The 20,145-nt window shown below is 60.3% G+C and overlaps 4 protein-coding genes across 6 annotated transcripts; 1 reads left to right on the top strand and 3 right to left on the bottom strand.

Moving 5' to 3' along the window:
- Positions 1–226: 226 nt before the first annotated feature.
- On the bottom strand, positions 227–1,128 carry LOC106737794 (cystatin). The gene is made up of 3 exons (XM_019482656.2): positions 737–1,128; positions 547–660; positions 227–365 (listed from the first exon to the last, which is right to left on the bottom strand). The coding sequence occupies exons 1-3, from the start codon at positions 968–970 to the stop codon at positions 276–278; spliced, it is 438 nt and encodes a 145-aa protein (XP_019338201.2). The 5' UTR covers positions 971–1,128; the 3' UTR covers positions 227–275.
- A 1,661-nt stretch (positions 1,129–2,789) lies between these two features.
- On the bottom strand, positions 2,790–11,042 carry LOC102558774 (cathepsin F). Its single transcript, XM_006268106.4, has 14 exons — positions 10,842–11,042; positions 9,188–9,274; positions 7,994–8,069; positions 7,085–7,176; positions 6,760–6,844; positions 6,100–6,213; positions 5,821–5,966; positions 5,605–5,701; positions 5,302–5,382; positions 5,047–5,166; positions 4,872–4,936; positions 4,411–4,501; positions 4,003–4,061; positions 2,790–3,856 (listed from the first exon to the last, which is right to left on the bottom strand). Exons 1-14 carry the CDS (start codon positions 11,025–11,027, stop codon positions 3,782–3,784), a joined length of 1,374 nt encoding a protein of 457 aa, XP_006268168.1. The 5' UTR covers positions 11,028–11,042; the 3' UTR covers positions 2,790–3,781.
- A 2,667-nt stretch (positions 11,043–13,709) lies between these two features.
- On the bottom strand, positions 13,710–16,104 carry BANF1 (BAF nuclear assembly factor 1). Its single transcript, XM_059718567.1, has 3 exons — positions 15,998–16,104; positions 15,267–15,414; positions 13,710–14,365 (listed from the first exon to the last, which is right to left on the bottom strand). Exons 2-3 carry the CDS (start codon positions 15,390–15,392, stop codon positions 14,219–14,221), a joined length of 273 nt encoding a protein of 90 aa, XP_059574550.1. The 5' UTR covers positions 15,393–15,414; positions 15,998–16,104; the 3' UTR covers positions 13,710–14,218.
- Positions 16,105–16,659: 555 nt separating this feature from the next.
- Positions 16,660–19,987, top strand: EIF1AD (eukaryotic translation initiation factor 1A domain containing). Of its 3 annotated transcripts, none has more exons than XM_019482653.2 (7): positions 16,660–16,756; positions 16,878–16,923; positions 17,117–17,212; positions 17,942–18,050; positions 18,145–18,253; positions 19,217–19,267; positions 19,519–19,987. In XM_019482653.2, the coding sequence occupies exons 3-7, from the start codon at positions 17,126–17,128 to the stop codon at positions 19,652–19,654; spliced, it is 492 nt and encodes a 163-aa protein (XP_019338198.1). In that variant the 5' UTR covers positions 16,660–16,756; positions 16,878–16,923; positions 17,117–17,125; the 3' UTR covers positions 19,655–19,987. The 3 variants fall into 3 exon arrangements, with proteins under 3 accessions (XP_019338198.1, XP_014449208.1, XP_019338197.1); XM_019482652.2 differs by lacking the exons at positions 16,660–16,756; positions 16,878–16,923 and adding exons at positions 17,391–17,515; positions 17,694–17,799 and having other exon boundaries at positions 17,123–17,212; XM_014593722.3 differs by lacking the exon at positions 16,878–16,923 and having other exon boundaries at positions 16,665–16,756.
- Positions 19,988–20,145: the final 158 nt, after the last annotated feature.

Genomic DNA, 20,145 nt, shown 5'->3' with positions numbered 1-20,145 from the left:
TGGCTTGTCAGGGAGGAGCAACAGAATGGGAAGGGGCAGAGCACTGGCATGTCACCCCCCCCAACAGATTTCCCCCTCCCCTGCTGTGACGTGTCCTCTTTTTGGGACCTGGATATATGGTAACCCGTGACCTGGCCCCACAGGCATCGTCCCTCCAGTATGTCTCCAGCACTGGGGGCACTGGAGCAACTGAGGTTCACTGGGAAGGAAGGAACAAGGCAGAGCCTGGAAGGCCAGCCGCTTTTATTGAGAGCGGGTGGGGTGGGGTCTGGGGCTCAGGCCTGGGCTGGGACGCAGCTCTGAGCCAGGACGCGGGTGTCGTGGAGCCACGGGCGGGACCAGACCTGGAACTCGCACATCAGCTTCTGCAGGCGGGAGAGAGAAGCGCGTCACCCAGGATCGGGGCCACACGCGAGCGGGGCTGCTCGTAGGCGCGTTGGGAACCAAGAGGTGTGGAGGTTTGCGGCTGCTTACGGCCCCCCGCCGGCCCCGCCCCGCCACGCCGCCAGGCGGCGGGGAGCGGCTGTCCGGCGCATTACCGCTCACCTGCCGCTGGGCGGGGGGGGCGGGGGCACAGGCCTGCGGGTCTCGCCCCGCCCCCTTCCGGCACCGCGTGCGCTCCAGCTCCACCGTCACGTGGTACTTCACGCCGGAGACCACCTGTGGGCGGTGCGGTCAGACGGGGGCGGCGCTGCACGGACCCCCCCCGCTCCCCCACCCCGGGCGGGCCCCTCACCTGGCTTTGGGCCGCCAGGACGCGCCGCACGCGGAAGAGGGCGGGGTCGTCGCTGTCCCGGTTGAAGGCCCCCACAGCCGCGCGTGCGGCCGCCTGCACCCCGGGGTCGGTCACGGGGACGGCCATGGGCGCCCCGGGCATGGGGACGGCCCTCGCCGCCCCCACCCCCGCCGCCGCCAGGAGCAGGCCCAGCCCCGCCAGCGCCAGCCGCGGACCCTGCGCTCCTGTCGCCATCGCTGCTGCGACGAACCTGCCCCGCCCGGCCCCGGGCCCGGCCCCGGCGCGCCCGCGCTGCTGGGGGCGGGGCAAGACCAGGGGACCGGGCCCGGCTCCCCCCGAGGCCTGGACCCCCAGCCCGACACAGGAGGCCCTTTGAGCTGGGAGGGTGACCCCCCCCCCCCCGATTACGGGCACCAGCCCAACCCCAGGGGCTTCTGGGACATCCGTCGGCGGGGCAACAGCTGCCGGGGGCCGAGGAATTCCCTGTGGGCGGGGCCGCTGGCTGGTGACGTCACCCCCCAAATGAGCGGGCCAACCCCCCCCGCCATCAGCTTGTGGGGGAGACCGACTCCGGCCAGCCTGCCCCCCAGCCCCGCCCCCCGGGGCCCCAGGCGCTGCAGGCGAAGGCGAGGCGAGGCGAGGCGAGGCTGGGGCACGCGGCGTTTATTAGCAGCCTGGCACACGCGGTCACGGGGCTCCGGCAGATCCAGCCCCGCCCCCCCCCGGCCAGGACCCCCTCCAGCCCCCGCTCCCGTGGGCTTCCTCGCCCCTGCCCTGAGGGAGGCACCAGCCAATCAGAGCCGAGGAGAGCCAGGGGGAGGGAAGACCAGCGGGCCAATCCGGTAGAAGATGCAGCCCGGGCGGAAGCGGGATCCGAGCGCGGGCTTCTGCCCCCGGAGCCGCCGCCTGGCCCCTGAGCTTAGTGAAGCTAATTAATACCAGGGCAGGAGGCCGCGCTCCCGGCCCCCGGCGCCAACGGAAAGTGCAGCGTGTTAGTTCAGTCCCAGTGTCCTGAGCGAGCCAGGGGATAGTGCTAAGGAGAGGCAATACTGCGTCACACGGGGAGTGGGGGCGGAGCTACGAGGGGGCGGGTCCTCTATTGGCCACGCCTCTGCCTTGAGCTCTACCCCCTGGGATTAGCATATCGTGTCAACACGGATTAATACTAGCAATACTTAGTGTTTGGGGTCCCGTGGGGATGTGCACACATGTGGCTCTCACATGCACCCCCCTACCCACACAGCTGTACACATGCACCCGCCCCAGCCCCTTGCACCTCCTACGCCCACACGTGTACAGGGTGCACGCTGCCCTCGTATGCATCACCAGCCACACGCTTACTTCTTCACTACATGGGAATGTATGCACACAAGCACATCCCCCCCCCCCGCGAGGAACGTGTGCACACAGCATGTGCCTGCACCCCAGATCCTTGGCCCCCTACAATGGGCACACACCAGCCATGTCTACCCTACAGAGCACACGGAAGATTCATGCCACACTTACAGCTCCTCCCATGCCTGTGCACCCATTCACACCCCATGTGCACACCCCTGCATGCACATGCCACCCCAAAACATGCCACATGCAACCTCATGTGCACACATGTACACACACCTGCACCCTTGTCCCCCATGTGCACCTGCCACCCCAACATGAGAATACATGCTACAGCCATGTTTGCACCTTCCCACGTGCACATACAAACCCATGTGAAAGACCACGCACCCTATTGCACATGTATGTACAGGCCTCGCCTTACAACGTTTAGAACAACACCCTGTTTCAACTTTATGACGTCAGTCTTGACTTTACAACGCTTGATCCGATGCGACGCCGTGCCAGCGAACAAGTTCGCTGTGTCACCCATCCCCCTGGAGAACGTCTGTCCTAACTTCCTGGGACACTTCCTTTAAGAAAGCAGCCAGGACTCCTGAGAAGACTCCAGCCAAGAGCCCTTCAAAACATCCACCCAAGATCCTTTCAAAAATTCCAGCAAAGTCACCTCAAAGACATCCTTCCAAATCAATAGGATCACTATTTACAGTATAAATACATTAGTGTAGCTATATTACTCATCTCTAACTGATCGAGTACCAAATTCTGGGGTATTTTTGGTGACAACAGAGTACCGGGTCTTGGTTCAGGAACCAATCCCCCATTTATAACACTGTTTCTTATGAGAAAATTGGTTTTGACTTAAGACATGGTTTTCAGGAACCAATTGTGTTGTGAGTCTGAGGACTGCCTGTGTATCGTCACACACTCCTGTGTACCCCCCACATGTACATGTACACTGTGCACTTGCATGTATGCAGTACCACAAATGTGCACGCCTGTACACTGCAATCTGCATGCATGTACATACTTGCACACACATATGCACACTATCCAAACATATCCACACCCATGTACACACTATGCACATGTGCATGTGATTCCCTGAACATATGAACCCATACATACAGACCCCATGCACACGTCACATCTACACACTACTCCCAGCATGTGCACGCACACCCCTGCTTACTACCCTATGCATGCAGAGATCCATGCTACCTTTGTGCACATGGACACCCCACCCCAGCCCAGCCAGATGTGTACACATGCACCCACATACGTGTGCATTCCCCAAGAAGGGGCAGAGGGGCTGGGCTTGCTTTCTCACCCCAGCTGGGGAAGAGAACCAGGGCATGCAGGGGCCAAGTGCCTGCAGGTCCAGCCCATCACTGGGGGAGGGGTAGCCCGCAATCCTGGGTTCCCACCGTGCTGTGCCCAGCCCGAAATCCCAATTGCTAACTAGTAGGGGAAGGGCTAGTACCAGTATGAGTGACCCTTTCCAACTGGGAGGAACTGGGCATGCTGGGAAACCAGGGGGCAGGGCTTAGCAGCCAATGGAGATGGAAGGGTGGGGCCTGAGGTCTAGCACCACCCCCAAGCTTAGATTAGACTCTAAAGTGCAGTGATTCTGCCCCCCCCCTTTGGAGGACACCTGGGTTCTCTCTGGGGGGGGTGAGGGCAGGGCAAGAGGTGAGGGGGCGGGGCCTAGACCACAAGGGCGGAGCTACACATAGTATTCATGCCACAGGCTCGGCTGCCACGGTGCAGGTAGTAATAGCCCTGGGGAGAGAGGACAGCAAGGGGTTAAACCCCCCACAACATACACCCCCCGCCCTCCAGGCCAGCCCAAGGGGGCCCAGAGCCTACATAACCGAGTTCTCCACAGCTCGGGGGGGGCTGACCCAGGGGTTCCCAGCTGCACTCACCTGCTCCCCCCAGTCCTCGCCCCAGCTGTTCTTGATGGCCCAGTATGGCGTGCGGCCCCCTGGGAGATAACGGGGTGTTGGGTTCTTAGTTGGTCCCTTCTAGAGCCAGGGGCAAGGGCTGCCCAACGCCCGACTGCCCAGGGCCGGGAGCCGGGACACCTGGGTTCTCCCCCCAGGACAAACAAGCAGGTGCCACAGTGCCCCCTGCTGGCTCATGTGAGCCCCTCATGCCTGACCTGCAGCCCCCTGCCACCCCATCTGTGCCCCTCACTCCCAGCCCACAGTCCCCTACCCCTCACTCCAGACACAACCCTCCCACCCCACTAGTGCCCCTCACTCCCAATCCTACCCCCTGGTGCTCCTCAGCCCCAGCCCTCAGCCCGGTGGGGGGAGGGGGGCATCACTCACGGGTGCCGTATCCCACCAGCAGCACAGCGTGGTCGATCATCCAGGGGTTGCAGAGCAAGCGCAGGGGGTGGGAGACCCCCCTCTTGTAGAACTGGGAGAGAAAGTGATAAGGAGCTTTGTCAAGGGATCAGCACAGGGCTCTTGCCTAGGACAGAGATGCAGCTGGCTGCGGGGGGGGGTCAGAGCCAGAAATCCAGGTCTGTGCTGCAGCTGGCTGTGCCAACAGCCAAGTAGAACAGATGCAGCCAGGTCTGGGGTGGGGCAGGGGCTGGGGATACAGGACCAGGCACTGGGGTGAGGCCACCTTTGGGGGGGGCAGTAGCTGAGCAGAACAGAGATGCAGCTGCTTCTGGGGTGGGCAGGGGAGACCTGGGGCTGAAATGCACCTCTGGGGTCAGGGGTGTCAGCAAAGGTGGCAGCAGCTCTGGGGGCATTGGGGCTGGGGACGGCCCTGCACTCACCTGCATGGCAAAGGCATTGAGGGCGATAGAGATGGGCCCGTTCTTGGCCAGCCAGGCGGCGATCTCTGCCAGGCATAAGGGAGACTGAGTCAGAGGCTGCGCTCAGCCCCACTCCCCAATCCCCACCTGGGGGGTCCAGAGAGCACCCACCCACTCCCCACAGAGGTGGACACACCATCCTCGTCCCGGGAGATCTCCACTGAGCTGTTGATGTAGACGGCCACCTTGTCCGAGGAGAAGCTGCAGCGTTGCCGGTGCCCCTCATAGCTGTAGTCACTCTCGGTTTCCAGCCCACCTGGCGGGGGGGAACAACACACAGGAAGTGGGGGTATGAGCCTGACCCATGCCCCTCACTCCTGTCCTGCGGCCCCCCACTCCCTCCAGCCTTGCTGGTGCCTCTCACTCGTGGCCCGCAGCCCCCTGCCCTCACCTAGGCTCTCAATGGCCTCGTAGGCGTTGGAGGGCAGCCCCCCTCCGCAGGCATGATCCAGCCCATCACAGTCCACCAGCTCTGGGGAAGAAGTGGGGGGCGAGGGGGAGAAAAGACAGAGAACATCAGTGCAGGATTGGGCCCTGTGGACTTCCATACATCCCTCCCTCCATCCCAGGCCCTGCTCCCTACTGCAACTGTGGCCTGTCACAGAAAGACCCCAACCCTGACCCGGGGCGGGGGCCTGTCCAGCACCCTCTGATCCTGGCCTGGGGCTCTGTGCAGCACCTGTTGTTCACGTACCTTGCTCCGAGAGCGAGATCAGGTCCCCACGACGAAGGAACCACTGCCCCTCCACGTTGCCAGTGACAGAGAAGGCCCAGCAGGAGCCGCACATGCCCTGGGTGAGGTAGAAGGGGCTGTTGGTGGGATCCATAGACCAGCTTGGGTGGGGGCAGGGGGGGCTGATGGAGAGGTTCAAGTCAGCCAGGAAGAGGTTCTGAGGGGTCAGAAACCTACCTGGTCCTTGACGCTGGTGACAGCCCCATGCTCCCGCCAATCCCAGCTGGCGGGGGGTGGGTCCCGGGGGGCTTCGGCCCGTCTCATTGGGCGCGGCGGCAGCTTGGCCAGCAGCGGGTTCAGGTAGAGGGAGCGAAACTCCTCCTCTGGGGGTAAAAAGTAGGCCCGGGGCGGGGGGGTGTCGGTCACACCCGCCCCCCTCTGCCCCCAGTGGCCACCCCCCTGCCCCACCAGAGACATGGGGAGCCTGGGGGGGAAGTCTGCGGGGGCTCTGCTCACCAGTGAGGTCGCTGAACTTGGTGACCCCATACTGGGCCGTGCCCTGGTCGAGTGCCTGCAGCCACTGCGCCTTGGCCATGTTGTCCGCGAAGATCCCGAACCGTCGTGCAGCCTCTGGGGGTCAAAGGGCAGAGGGTCGGGAGTCAGTACAGTAGACCAAGGACTCTTCAAGTGAGGTCAGGGGTCAGTGCTGGAGACAAAGGACTCGCCCGGGGGGGGGCAGGCGCAGGAGTCAGTGTAGGGGGCATAGGACCCAGGAAGTGGTCAGGGGCCAGCATGAAGGTCAAAGGACTGCGGGAAGAGGTCGGAGGTGAGGGGTCAGCACAAGGGTCACAGGACACTGGAGGGGGCAAAGGATCAGTGCAGAGGTCCAAGAAGAGTGGAGATGATCAGGGGTCATTGCAGGGGGCAAAGGACTCTGGGAAAGGGGCAGGGACCAGCCACGTGAGCAGTGGGCACCACTCATAAAGGTTTCTGGGACAGAGAAAGGGAGAGGGCAGCTGCTACAAAGAATTCTGGGATGGACGGAAGGAGCCATGAGCAAAGGACTGTGGGAAGGAGGGAGGGAAGAAGCTGGGTTCTTGGTGGGATCTAGTGCAAAGGATTCTGGGAAAGGCAAAAGAGGTGGCCACAAAGGATTCTGGGAAGGGGCTCTCCCACCTTCCTCATCCTTGTAGTGTTTCCCGTAGGTGCTCATGAAGTCCCTGAAGAGGGCTGCTAGCTGGAGTGATGCATTCTGGCCTGGCTGGGGAAGGAAACGGGCGACTCAGAGGTCTGCCAGGCTGGAGGGACCTCCACAGCCCCCCCCTCCCCCCCAACCAAATTCAACCCCCTCCCCCCGATCCTGCCCCCCCTTCCCACTACATGGGGGCAAGTCGCTAGTGGTGGGGGATATAGGTCTCTTGGAAGGGGGGGGGGGGGAAAGAGGAGCAGGGGCAGCTGGGAACCCGGACACCTGGGTTTCCTCCCCACTCTGGTGACTTACCTGAGAAGGTCCCTCAGCATCACTCACCCCCCCTGGGGTCTCATCCAGCCCCCCCAGGGTCTGGGCCGGCTCCTGGACTCTCTCTGCCAGCTCTGGAGACATGGAGAGAGGCATCTATTTCAATGTGCAAAGTCAACCTATTTCCATATTCAAATGCACCCCTCTCGGGCTAACTACCATGACCGAAGCCCCCTCAGCTATCAGCTCCTCATTAAGGCTGGTTTCCTTGAGGCTCCCAGCCTGGTCTTGCCAGTAGCCACCTCATTAACATGCACATCATTTGAATATGTGAACACAGCTGATTTCCATATTAAAATACCCTGATTTCTAGCTAATTGGATTGAGAGCAGCTCCCTCAGCTGTCAGCACCTCATTACGGCTGGTTTCAAGTGACAACCCCCTCCCACCCCCAGTCTAAACTCAGCCTCATAAAGTCTGGCAGCTCGGAGCACCTAACAAACCACCTTGAAATAAACCAGGGCCCTGTGTGACAACCAGAGCAGGGACTGGCAAAAAGGACTGTCAGGCACAGCTGGACGCTTGGGTTCTCTCTGGCAGGGGAGAGAGAAGCAGGGGCTATGAGTTCAATACATGCCAAAGGCACCTAAAACCAGCATAACCAGTGGGGGCTGGACCAATATCACCATTACAGCCACACATTAAAACCCACAACCAGCTCAGCCTGTAGGGTCACTTCCTTTCTGGCTGGCTTCCTCTAGGTGTATTTCTGAACCATAACCAACCCTGTCAGGCTGGAACAAGATGGGCTGGTCCAGAAACGCGCCCACTTCAGGGGTGGAACACACCAACTTAAAGGCCCCAGGTGGGTGGGGCTGGGTGGAAATGGTGCAGGATCTGCCCTGCCCAGGAAGAGGGGGTGGTTGGGGTGACCAGTCAAGCTGGACCTACCTGCTGGGCGACACTCCTGCTTCATCAGCTGTTGCCGGCTGGCCCAGGGCTGGCTCCAGACCTCAAACTGGCAGGACTGGGGGAGAAGAAAGGAAGGAACAAGCAGGCCTGAGTCACATGTAGATGACAACGCCTGGACTCCTGAGTTATCTCTGGAGTCCTAAGCAGGGTTTGAAGCGGGGGAGGGATGCCCGGGTGCTATCGGAAGCTCTAGGAGGGGTGAGAACAGGAGGGGCTGGCAGCCTAGACACCTGGGGTCTTCGGTCTTCCCCAGCTCTGGGAAGGCGGGGGGGGAGGGGGGGAATCCTGGATTCCATCCCTAGCTTTAGGAGGAGCTTAAGAGCAGACGGGATGGGAGCCCGGATGTCTAGGTTCTCTGCAGCTCCATGAGGGGGTGAGGATGAGAGGATGAGAGCAGGGGGTGCTGGGAGACACCTGAATTCCAAAATCTGGCTTTCAATGCTCATGTGACACGACCAGACATCTCTGAGCCCTGCCAGGGGGTGGGGAAGCTGGTCACATGCCTCAACTGGTTGCTGAAGGGGGCAGGGAGATTAGTCCGCCTCCCCCTCCCTGCCGGTTGACTGGCTGAGTGATCACAAGCGACTCAGCTGATCCAGGGGAAGCTGGTCAGGAGATCCCAACTTGGGCCAGGGCCAGGTCACGGGGGCACCATGGGGAAGCTTCAGTGGGGTTCACCGCACCTTCTGCTTTCAGATGCAGCCACCAGGACCTAAGCTCTGCTTCCTCTCCATGAACCCACCCACCCACCGACCCACCCACACCACTGCCTTGTGACCCAAATCCCAACTGAGCCACCATGTGCCAGACCCCATTTGATGGACACTCAGTGGCAGCTCTCCTTGACCTCACAAGGGAAAGCCCCAGTCAGCCAGCTTGGGGTCACAGCCAGCTCATCTTCCAGCACGCTCTGAGGGCAAACGTGCTAGCATGAGGCTTTTGGAGTGGGGATGGGGGCTCCCAGTGCCACCAAGCTAAGCCTGGGATCTCTCCACTCCCACTCAGAGGACCATCTCTGCCCAGTGCCTGCAGTACAGGGACTAGGACACATGGCAGAGGGGAGCGATAAGGACCTGGGCAGCTTGGATTCCAGGGTGAAGAGCAAGTCAATGGTTCTCCGAGCCTCCTGCCCCACAGAGAAATGCTACCCCCAGCCCGCTGCCCACTCCTTACCACCTGCTCCAGCTCCCTGCAGGACACCAGGTCACACGGTCCCCGCAGCAGGGTCACGTCCAGGAAGTACTTGATGCCATTTGTAACCTAGGAAATGAGGGAAGGGGCAGGGTCTCAGATTTGGGGGCTATGGCTTGAGTCTCCACACCAAGACCCTGTTGTTGGGGTTTCTCTTCGGGGTCTGGGTTCTGCACCAGGCTGGATTACACGGAGGCCCCAACCATAGAGAAGGGCTAGGAGGGCCCATGGAGGGGTGGGGGGAGCACAGTGCCAGGTATTATACCCAGCCCTGCACCTCAGAGCTGTCCGCTCAGCACAGCACGGACTCCCTAAAATTGGCCCCAAGACCCTGCCAGTCCATACAGACACCCAGGGGTATAGACTGGTCCATATATCCCCCACACCCCGTGATCTCTCTCCACCCCCACCACCACCCCAGCAGCCAGGCCCATGTCGTTTATTCCATATGGTCCCCACCCCAGTCTATATGTTCACATATAGACCAGTCCATTCAACCCCTCCCTTTCCCCAAGAACCCAGGTGTCCAGGACACACATGCAGTCTTTATATCCCCTTTCCTAAGACCCCCACCCCATACACATGCATACAGATTATCCTGTGTTCCTCCTTTCCCTAGCCCCCCCCCCAGTTCATACACACACAAACCAGTCTGTAGTCTTTTTTCCAAGACCCCCAGTCCATCTAATACACACACAAACATAAACCAGTCTAAATATCTCCTTTCCTAAGACCCCCCCATACACACACATATGCATATGGTAACATACACACACACAAGCCGATACATCCCCGTTTCCTGAAACCCCTCCAGCTTCTACACCCCCCCGTACAGAGCAGTCTATAAACGCCCTTCTTTCCTGAGACTCCCCAAGCCCACGTATGCACGTACATAGCGCGCACACAGCTCACGCACACACGTACGGACCAATCTATCTCTTTCCTATTTCCCGAGACCGCACCCCCAACAATACGTGCAGGTGCACAGATATAGATACATCCAAATCTCTGTACGTCTATACAGCTATACTTCACACGTGTGCACACGCACGCACACACACTACATACACGTCTATCTCACTTCATTGCTATATGTATACAATAGCATGTATATTATGTATACATATATAGATTTATCTCCTGTATCTTTACATAAAGATACATTAAAAAATTGGATGCGCATGCACATATATATACATTTCTCTATGCAAGTGTACATATACAAGTGCACATAGATGATATACACAGGCATCTCTTTTCTCCACATAGCTACACACATACAAGTGTACGTGTGCAGACACACGTGCTAGGTATACACCTGCATATCTCTACAAAGCTATACGTATCTTTCTATATAGCTGTACACACACGACTGCATGCGTGCAGACACACTAGGTATATACATCTATATCTCCATGTACCTATACACACATAAGTGCACATTTATATCTCTACACCGGTACAGGTGCACAAGCGCGTGCGTCTCTAGCCGTCTGTCTCTCTCTGTCGCTACACAGAAGCTGCCCTTCGGCTCAGCCCTGCGCTCCTCGCACCGAGCCGCCCCTGGCTGCACCGACCCCTCGAGGCCTCGCAGCCCCCAGGGGCACCGGGGGAAAGCAACCCCGGCCCAGCCCACCTGTGCCCGCGCCCCGCGCAGGGCCCCCAGGCGGGCGGGAGGCCCGCTGCGCTCGGCCGCCGCGTTGTAGGCCTGCAGGGCGAAGTGCGCCGCCTCCAGGGCCGCAGGGTCCCGGGCGGGCAGCGCCGCGGCCCCCGTCCCGGCCGCCGCCGCCAGCAGCAGCAGGAGCTCCGCGACCTGCGCCATCCCGCCGCCGACTGAACGCCACTTCCGGTGCGGCCCGCTTATGACCCGCGGGGGATTTCCGCCGCCGCCAGGGGCGGGGCCGCTCTCCGGAGGGAGGACCGCCGCTCGTCTGCTCTGGAGAACTGCGCCCCCCTCGCCTGCCTTCTTGGAGTCGAGTCTATCTTGCCCTTGCTGCTCAGGACCTATTGCCCCCCCACCGCTCCCCATCACCCCCTATTGCTCCCACCATCACCTAATACCCCTGCCCCTTATTACCCCACCCTTGCCCTCTATTACCCCCTCTTACTCCATTGCCTCCTACTGCTCCCTAGCCCCTGCTCTCTATGATGTCCCATTCTTCTCCATCGTCCTCCATGTGTCCTGCCCCCCCTAGTGCTAACAGGAGGTGCAGACTCCCCCTCCTACTATTCAGCACAGCCCCCTGCCCCTGGCTCTCTTGGGGTGGAGGCTGCCAGTCTCCATGTGTCCTGTCCCCTATACTGCCAGCATGTCTGATGAGAAGGACTCCCTAAATGCCTTTCGCTCCACCAGGCTACCCCATCTGGACACCAGGAGGGCTGGGGGTTGGGAAGAGGGTTAAAGACGTAATGAATTGGGCTCGTCAGTACTCACTGCAGCACTGACAAGAGGCGGCCATGGCACTGCTGCTGCCCAACAGACAGACTCAATAGCGTGGCTGCTGACATTGCTAATAATGCTGCTGCCAATTGTGTTGCTAACCTAGCAGCTAACACAGCAGTGAGCTACTGCACCGCGTTAACCGCTGTTAGCTGCTGCACGCGCAAGCGATGCTGTCTGTGACAGCTGCCGCGTGCGTGTCACTAGGATTTTGCAAAGAGCTGAAGAGGCAGGCACCCCCACCCCCACTCCCTCCAGCCCAGACCAATCTGACTGGGGGGAAATTCCCTCCCGATCCCAGTGCAGCATCTCTCTGATCCCAAGGGCAAGACCCTCTAGCCAGCACCCTCCAGGGTTGAGTCCCAGCAGGAGCATTGGCCCAGCCCAGTCACCGCCCCCAGCCTGGCTGTAGCCAACCAATGCCTCTGCAGGGGGATTCAGTTTTGCCAACCCCACAGTACCAAAAACCACAAGAAAAAAGCAAGGAAATGGCATGTAAATCACGAGATGCTATTTTTGCAATGTGTGTGTAGGGGGGGGCGTTATTTGTGAAGGTGCCGCAGGTGTGGCTGTGGGTGTGTGGAGCCCGGAGAGGGGGCGTCCCTGTGAACCCTGGTGGGATGCAGGGTGCTGTGGATCAGGAGTGAGGGGCAGCTGCAGGGCTGGTGGGGCTGTGGCTTGGGACTGAGGGGCAGACAGAGACACAGACAGCACCCAGCTAAGTGGAGGGGGGGGGGAAGAGGGAAGGGGCAGGGGGGAGCAGATCAAGGCCCCCACGGTGAGAGGGAGCAGGGCAGGGACAGGGGCAAATGGGGCCCCAGGGCCAGGGTGGGTCAGCCAGAGGCATGGCAGGTGTGACTCCCCACAACAGTGCACACCCCCGGGGGAGGCATGGGGGAGCATGTGCCCCCTGCGGGCTGGGGCTCTGCACCCTGCTGCCTTTGCCCTGAGAGCTCAGCCGCACACCAGTGTGCTTCCTGCCATTGGGCAGGCAGGGGACGTGCCATACAGCCAACGCACCCTTTGGCCCCTGCCCACCCAACAGGCAATGCCATGGCCCAGCTGAGCTCCCAGGGCAAAGCCAGCAGGGCACAGAGGCCCAGCCTGCAGCAAGCAGCTTGCCTCTGCCCCACAGTGGACACAAGCCCCACCCTGCAATTAAATGCTGGGGTGAAAAAGAACATCTTAGTGTTCATTTAAACTGAGGACCTGCCTATGTCATGGCGAGATCCTTGGTTCTGGTCTGGAGAGAGACCATCCATAATTAATCCCTATGGATTTTCTCTTTGCCATTTAGTACTTTGGAAACCTCTCTGTCCCATGGGCGACTGGTGCCTCCTAATACCAGTGGGGGGGACACCATCAGCCAATTGCTGACCAGGGTGGGGATCCCCCAGCAGCCAACCACCACCACGGGCAAAAGTGCCAGCAGCAAACCCCAACTGTCACTGGCACTTCTCTCGGAGGGGCACGTCTCACCAGTGCTGAGTCCCCCTCAAGTGTTTCTAAACTAAATAGGCTGGTCTGTCCATCATCCATCCACCCCATGCTCCATGCACCCACTCATCCTCTTGTGGGGGGGGATGATGCATACCATATATATTTGCAGGGGATGGATATGGTATAAGTAGAGAAAATATGTGCATCACAAGCAAGGAAATATGGCATATAACCCCCCCCCCCCCCAACATATATGTTATATTCCCCCCTACACACAAATATATACCATATATATATATGTGAGAGAAATATATAAACAAAAAATGTGCATTATAGGCAAGGAAATATGGTGCATATCCCCTCAACCCCTCCAAGTATACACTGTATATCTCTTCCCCTCACAAATATATATGGTCCATGTGCAGGGGGAAGGGGTGGGGGGAGAAGGGAGGACGCATACAATAAATATTTCAAGGAGTGATCAGTATTTATCCCCATTATATATATATGTGTACATATGCATGCGTGTGCAAATGGCATATATACCCCCCAGCCGAGAGCAGATCAGTCCACTTCCACCCTACCAGACCCCACCCCGCAAGGGACCAGCCTAGGGCCCAGAAATATTCACGCAGCCAAACATTTATTGTTCCTTTACAAAAAGACCTTTACAATGATGGTTTTGTCCCTCCCACCACCAAAAAATCCCCCCCTCCTCCATTCCTTCCCCCCTTACCGCCCATGGCCTAAAACAGCCCCAGAGAAAGGGCTAAAAAGTCTCCCCCCAGCATCACCTCTCCGGGAATAAGCTGGGAAAAGATTAAAACTCCCCACATTTAGGCTGGAAGGACACAAAATCCCACTGGGAAAGACATCAGGGCGGGGGAAAATTTACCGCAGCTTCCAGCTGATGGTTGGCGGGGTTGTTTTTCTTCCAGCCCCCTTTTCTAGCTAGAGAGCAAGCTCTTGTGGGGGGGAAAAATGGGTTGGTTTTAGGCACAAAGGGGTGTGATAAGGAGTGAATTTATTCTGGATGTGGTACAAAGGCGATGGTTCCCTCCCGTCCCCGCCCCCCCATGAGAACTACCAGGGCCTGATAGAGCCGGAGGCCAGGAGCCGGCAACATCTGCCCCTCACAAGAAGGCGTCACACCACTCCCGGAGGCAGCCAGAGCAGTCCCGCGATTGCTTCGCGTTGGCCCCGCACGTGTCCTTCAGCCACTCGCGGAAAAGCTCCTCATCCTTCCTCAGCACCAGGAACTGGCCAAGAACCACATAGGCCTGAGAAGGGGGCAACGAAACATGGGAGTTACTGTATTTTCCAACATACAACATGCACTCACCCCCCACCAACTCCAATGGCTGGAAATTGAGGTGTACATATTATAACTGGGGAAAGATGGTAAAGAGAGTGGGGGGGTTGGCTGCTTAAGGCAACTGAAAATGGAGAGGTGCATTATAAGCAGGAATATATGGGAAAACTTTTTTTGCTGCTGGGTGCAGGAGGAGGGGCGCTGGAGGCAGGGCTTCCTAGCTGCTAGCTGAGAACAGTCAAGACCTGGAGGCTATTCTTTGTTAGAGCTTTTAAAAAACAAAAAGTGGGTTATATTCCAGGGTGCATTACGCACAGGAGAGTACAGTACAGTGCTGCAGTGTTCAACCTCCAAGCCAGTGGCTAAATCATGCCTGTGGGGCTCTCCAAGGCTGGGGAAATTTGGCAGCGGGGCAGCAATGGCTACTGCACTGCCACCGCTCCCCGCTGCCCAAATCCTAAGCCCCACATGGCAGTTCAGAGCTGGACCATGTGCCCCCCATGGTCAGATGGAGATCTGGCCATGGGGGCTGGCTCAAAACCAAGTCAGCATGACCCAAGAGACAAGCCCTTCCCCACACATGGCGGGAACACAGCCAGGTTGTGCCCAACCCACTCTGCGTGGCTGGATGGGACCCCCCCACGGCTGTCCTGGGGGCCGAATTGGGTCCATCAGCCAAACGTGGCCCCTGGAGGGAGCGAGTACAGCCCATCCGGCCACTCGGATGGAAAAGCTGAGGAACGCTGCTATACAGAGGAGCAAGAATTTTATCTGAGGGAGCGTTATACATGAGAAATGACGGTACCTGCGCCCTGGAAGCCTACTGAGCCACGAGGCCAGGCACCAGGGCCCTGCCCCACCACACGCACCTTGTCAAAGCCTTTCTCCGCCAGCTTCTTGCCCAGGACCTCGCCAATGCCGGCCAGGCTGCCCACCGGCTTCTCGCCCATGGGCTCGGCCACGAAGTCCCGGTGCTTCTGCGAAGTGGACGACATCTTCCACGCGCCTCGGCCACGCCTGGGGGGAGCGGGGCCGCGTCAGGCTGCCCGTCTCCAGCTCCCACACCCCACCCGGCTGCCGACGGGGCCCCCAGACCCGCCGCGGGGACGTCCCCGGGGTTTGGGATGGAGTGCGGGGGGGCTGCAGGGGGGCGGACGCAGGCCGGAGCCTCGAGCCGCCGGCTGAGGGGACGGGGGCAGAGACGCAGCGACCTCATGACGGCCCCCCACCCTCAGGGAAGACCCCCAGCCTCCAGCCCCGGCAGGAGGACCGAGCGGTCTCCAAACAAGGCCAGAGCCTGGAGCAGCCCCTGCCAAGGCTGGACGGCACCTGCTGCTGCCCGTCAGGGGCGAGGCCGCGTGGGCAGCGCACGGCCGGGGGGGGAGGGGCCCCGCCCCTCCCCCCACACGGGGATACTCCCTCTGCCCTTCCCCCACCCCCAACACATCCCCGGCACCCCTGAAGTGCACCCCGACAGGCCCCGCCTGCGCGCCCGGCCGCGCCCCGCCCCCACGTGGGCGCCGGGTCCCGTCCCGTCCCCTCCCCCAGCCCCTGGCACCAGGCTCGCCCCTCCCCCCCCACAGCCCCTCCCGCTACAAACCCGCCGCCGCCGCCCACGACAGACGCCCCGGCCCCACTCAGCCTCCGCCGTCCCGGTCCCAACGGCCGCTCCCGCCCAGCCGAGCACCCACTACGCCTGCGCGCGCCGCCGCTTCCGGGAAGTGGAAGCTCTGCCCCGCCCCATTGGCGGGAAGGAGCGCGGGGCGGGAGGCGCTCTGGTTCGCTCTATGGTGCGTTCACTCCTCCAAACGTCTCTAACCATAGAGAGGGCGCCGTGAGTCACTCTATGGTCAATTTAGTCCTCCCACCCGCTCCTTCGCCATAGAAAGGGGGCGGGGGGGGGGCTCTGCTTCGCTGTATGGTTAGCTCAGTCCTCCAGGGATCTATAATCATAGAGGGGGGAACGCTGTGGCGCGCTTTAGGGTTTACCCAGTCCTCCCGCCCCTGTAACCATAGAGAGGGGGGCGAGAGGGGCTCACTCTAGGGCAAACTCAGTCCTCCATGTACCACGGGTTAAAGGCTACCCTGTCTGCTCTATCCCAGGATAACCATAGAGACCGGTTAGTGGGCGTTCTGGCTGCTCCCCCCCCGGCCCCCCGCGTCCCAACCATGGAGACGAGAAATGACGCTGGGGGTGCCATAGGGATGACAGCCGGAAGTGGCGTGGGGGCATCCGGAAATTGCCCGGGGGAGGGGAATCGAGGGGACACCGGAAGTGCCGCCAGGGGACGGTGATGGGTGAGACACCCGGAAGTGCCGGTTCCCACGCGGAGGGAGAGGCAGGAGCCGACCGCCCCAGGTGTGTGCGCGGGGGATCCCCGGACCCCTGGGTCCTCCCAGCTCTGCGGATGGGGGCGGGGGGCGGAGGCCTGCGATCTCTCTGGCCCGGCTGAGCCTCCGGCCGCGTTTTCCTCCCGTAGCTCAGCTCCCGGAGACCCCGGCTCCGCCCCGACCTCCCCCCCACAGGTAGGGCCCCATGCCTCTATGCCAGACCTGGGGGGGGAGGGGGGTCACCAGGACTGGGAACCCCGGGGGGGGCCGGGGAGCAGCAGGAAGGCTCCTGGCGCCGTGTATTAGGGGACTTAATGGGGAAACGGAGGCACGGAGGGAAGGAGCCGAGCTGCCCCGGTCTCCAAGTCTCTCCCCTCCCACCGCTCAGGGCTGAGCCATGTCCCAGGCCACCAAGCGGAAGCACGTGGTGAAGGAGGCGCTGGAGGAGCTGGTGGTGCCCACAGCCCAGCAGCAGATCGTGCGGGTGAGTGAGGGGCCCCGTCCCCCCCCACCCAGCACCAGCCACCCCCTGGCCCCGGGTGCAGGGAGTCTCATCCCATGACAACCCTGGAGGCAGCTCAGTGCTGCTCTGTCCCAGGACAAGTGTGGTCAGGGCTGGGGGAGCAGGGCAAGGACCGGCCCCTCTGTCTACTTTCTCCTAGGATAACCAGCACTTGTATTAACCCAGCGCCTGGAAGGAGTCACTGTGGGTTAAGGGCTTCCCTGCCTGTCGGCTGGATGCGCTTATCCCAGAATAAAGACGTGGGCAGGGAAGAGTTGGCATGGGGTAAGGGCTTCCTTGCTTGTGCACTCTGTTTTGGGATAACCTATGGGAAGGAAGGAAGGCGTTATCCCAGGTTAAATGCCAATGCCTTCCTGCCTCTGAGGGAGTGCTGGGCTGCCTATAGAGCAGTTGAAGGAGTTACCGTGGGTTAAGGGCTCCCTTCCTGTCTGCTTTATCCCAGGTCTGATACTAAGGCTGCTTATCCTATGGAAAGGAAGGAGTTACCCCCATTTAAATGCTGCCTTCTCCGTCCGCTCTGTCCCAGAGGAGGGAAGGAATTAACATGGGTCAGGGGCTTCCTTGTCTGTCTGTTCTGTCCCAAGACAACCAACCTTAGCATTAGACCCCTGGGTGAGAAGGAGTTACCCTGGGTTAAAGCCTCCCCTGTCTGTACGCTGCATCCTGGGATAATCCTGGCCCCTCCCCTAGGTTGTGGGCAGCCCCGGGAACAACCTGCACGAGGTGGAGGCACCAGGGGGCGGGCGCTTCCTGGCCAGCATGCCCCCCAAGTTCCGCCACAACCTGTGGATCAAGAGAGGTGAGTGGCTGCAGCACCCCTGGGGGTTGGGGGATCCCCACCACCCACTTCAAGGCAGGCCCCGCCCCCTCACCTGCCCCTCCCACCCTCACAGGTGACTTCCTGCTGGTCGATCCCATCGAGGAGGGCGAGAAGGTGAAGGCCGAGATCAGCTTCGTGCTCTACAAGGACCACATGCGCTACCTGCAGCAGGAGGGGCTCTGGTATGTGGAGAAACCGAGGCATGGGACAGGGCAGTGCCACCCCAACCTTCCCTCCCCTGAAATCGGGAAGATTAGGTCTTTATTTCAGAGTGGAGAAACTGAAGCACAGCAGACAGCAGCTCTGAGACCCCCCACTCCCACCCCCTCCCATGATCCCTCCATGGTAGGCAGTCCGCTTCCTCTCTGTCCCTGTGCTGAACTGGCAGGGAGGATTTAGACTTAGCTTCTAAGTGAGGAAACTGAGGCACAGGATGGTAGGCACCAGCCCCTCCCCCCCCACCACTGAGACAGGGGGAACACCACACTCTTAGCTTCTGATTCTGAGTGGGGAAACTGGGGCACAGAGGTTCAGGCAGCAGCCCTGGGACCACCCCCCACCCAGAACCCTTCCTGGCCATGCAATCGCAACTCCCACTTTCGCTTCAGCCTTAGCTTCGGAGTGGGGAAACTGAGGGATGTGGGAGCAGACACAGCCCTAACACCGCCCCCCCCCAGCCAGGCAAAGCTATCCCCCAACCTTCCCTCCACTGAAGGAGGGGCTCTTAAGTCTTAGCTTCTGAGTGGGGTACCTGAGGCATGGAGCTGCAGGCACATACAGGTTCTCTCCCCTTGCCTTATTGGGTTCAATGGGGCTCAGCTCTTGGGGGTTGGGGGGAGGATCCAGGGCACAGGGAGTTAAGTCCTGGGGAGTGGGGTGGTATGGCCTGGACTTGCCCCACTGGTGTCTTACTCCTTATAGCCCAGAATGGGGGGATGGCAATCAGGGCTGTGCGGGAATATAAGGGGTTAATACCAGCTGGGACTGGAGCAATGGCTGGTAGGGGGAGGGTCTGTACCCCACTAATTTCTGCCCTTGTCACTGGGATGGCTTCTACTGGGACCACTGGTTCCCAGTTGAAGGGAGGGGCTACATCCCAGCCCTCTCTTCCCCCCTACCCCATGTCTTACTATCCCTCCTTGCAGGCCTGAAGCCTTCTCAGATGCCCCCAACAGGCGGCCCAGCCCCCAGAGCAGGTGAGTGGGACCCATTGTACCTGGCCTAGGTGCCCCCCAGAGCTGGCTCTATCAGTTCTACTCAGCTGCTGCTGCTATGTCCCACCCCAGAGCCACCCGCATTCCAGCCCATGACATACCCAGCTGCTGGGCACCTCATCCCAGAGGTAGCTGGGGTTGTGCTGTATCCAGCCCCTAAGGCAGTACTAGGCTGTGGGGTGGTATTGGGGGGGGTGCTCCAGGTGCCTGGGTTCTCACCCTGTCTCTGGCAGGGTGGGGGAGCCGCCAGCCGCCCAGGAGGATGAGGACAGCGACAGCGACTTGTTTGTGAACCCCAATCGGCTCCGTGATGCAGGCACTGACAGCGAGGATGAGGACGAGGATGAGAGTGAGGAAGAGGAGCAGTGACCCCTCCCCACCACTGGGGCTGCTATGGACTCTGCTGGCAGGTGGGAGCCTCCCTGCCCCAGCACAAAAGATGTGGCTGCTTCTGGGGTGGGGCATATCATACAGATATGGCCACCTCTAGGGTGGGTGTTAGCAGCCAAGTGTAATAAGCTGCTGCTGCCTCTGGGCTGGGTGTAACACCCACACCGTAACCTTGGGGATGGGGTGCAAGCAGCTAAGTAGAACAGCAATGGGACCACCACTGGGGCCTTAAATCAATGCAGCTGGTTCTGGGGTTGGGGCTCATCAGCGGCCAAGCATAATGGCCACCTCAATAAAGACACTGGCAACTGCCCCCCTCAGTGGCCGTAAGCTCTGTGTCCCCTCCCCAAATGCCTGGGACCCTGCCACAGCTGGCTCTGGGGTGGGACACACCTCACCTATCCCCCATCCCAGCTTCTCTGCCATCACCCCCCCCCCCGGCTATTTTTTGCCCCTTTTAAAACACACCA

Source organism: Alligator mississippiensis, chromosome 15 (assembly GCF_030867095.1).
Source record: "Alligator mississippiensis isolate rAllMis1 chromosome 15, rAllMis1, whole genome shotgun sequence".
Taxonomy (NCBI): Eukaryota; Metazoa; Chordata; order Crocodylia; family Alligatoridae; genus Alligator; species Alligator mississippiensis.
This window is presented reverse-complemented; position numbering and strand designations above follow the sequence as displayed.

Coding starts and splice junctions, on each gene's coding strand:
- BANF1 (XM_059718567.1), bottom strand. CDS start 15,392: ATGTCGTCCACTTCGCAGAAGCACCGGGACTTCGTGGCCGAGCCCATG. Junction 14,366..15,266: donor CGGAGAAAGGCTTTGACAAG/GTGCGTGTGGTG, acceptor CCCCCTTCTCAG/GCCTATGTGGTTCTTGGCCA.
- LOC102558774 (XM_006268106.4), bottom strand. CDS start 11,027: ATGGCGCAGGTCGCGGAGCTCCTGCTGCTGCTGGCGGCGGCGGCCGGG. Junction 7,177..7,993: donor GCAGGAGTGTCGCCCAGCAG/GTAGGTCCAGCT, acceptor CCATGTCTCCAG/AGCTGGCAGAGAGAGTCCAG. Junction 5,383..5,604: donor GATCTCGCTCTCGGAGCAAG/GTACGTGAACAA, acceptor CTTCTTCCCCAG/AGCTGGTGGACTGTGATGGG.
- EIF1AD (XM_019482652.2), top strand. Junction 18,051..18,144: donor CAACCTGTGGATCAAGAGAG/GTGAGTGGCTGC, acceptor CCACCCTCACAG/GTGACTTCCTGCTGGTCGAT. Junction 18,254..19,216: donor CTGCAGCAGGAGGGGCTCTG/GTATGTGGAGAA, acceptor CCCTCCTTGCAG/GCCTGAAGCCTTCTCAGATG.
- LOC106737794 (XM_019482656.2), bottom strand. CDS start 970: ATGGCGACAGGAGCGCAGGGTCCGCGGCTGGCGCTGGCGGGGCTGGGC. Junction 661..736: donor TCCTGGCGGCCCAAAGCCAG/GTGAGGGGCCCG, acceptor CACCGCCCACAG/GTGGTCTCCGGCGTGAAGTA. Junction 366..546: donor CCCCCCCCGCCCAGCGGCAG/GTGAGCGGTAAT, acceptor TCCCGCCTGCAG/AAGCTGATGTGCGAGTTCCA.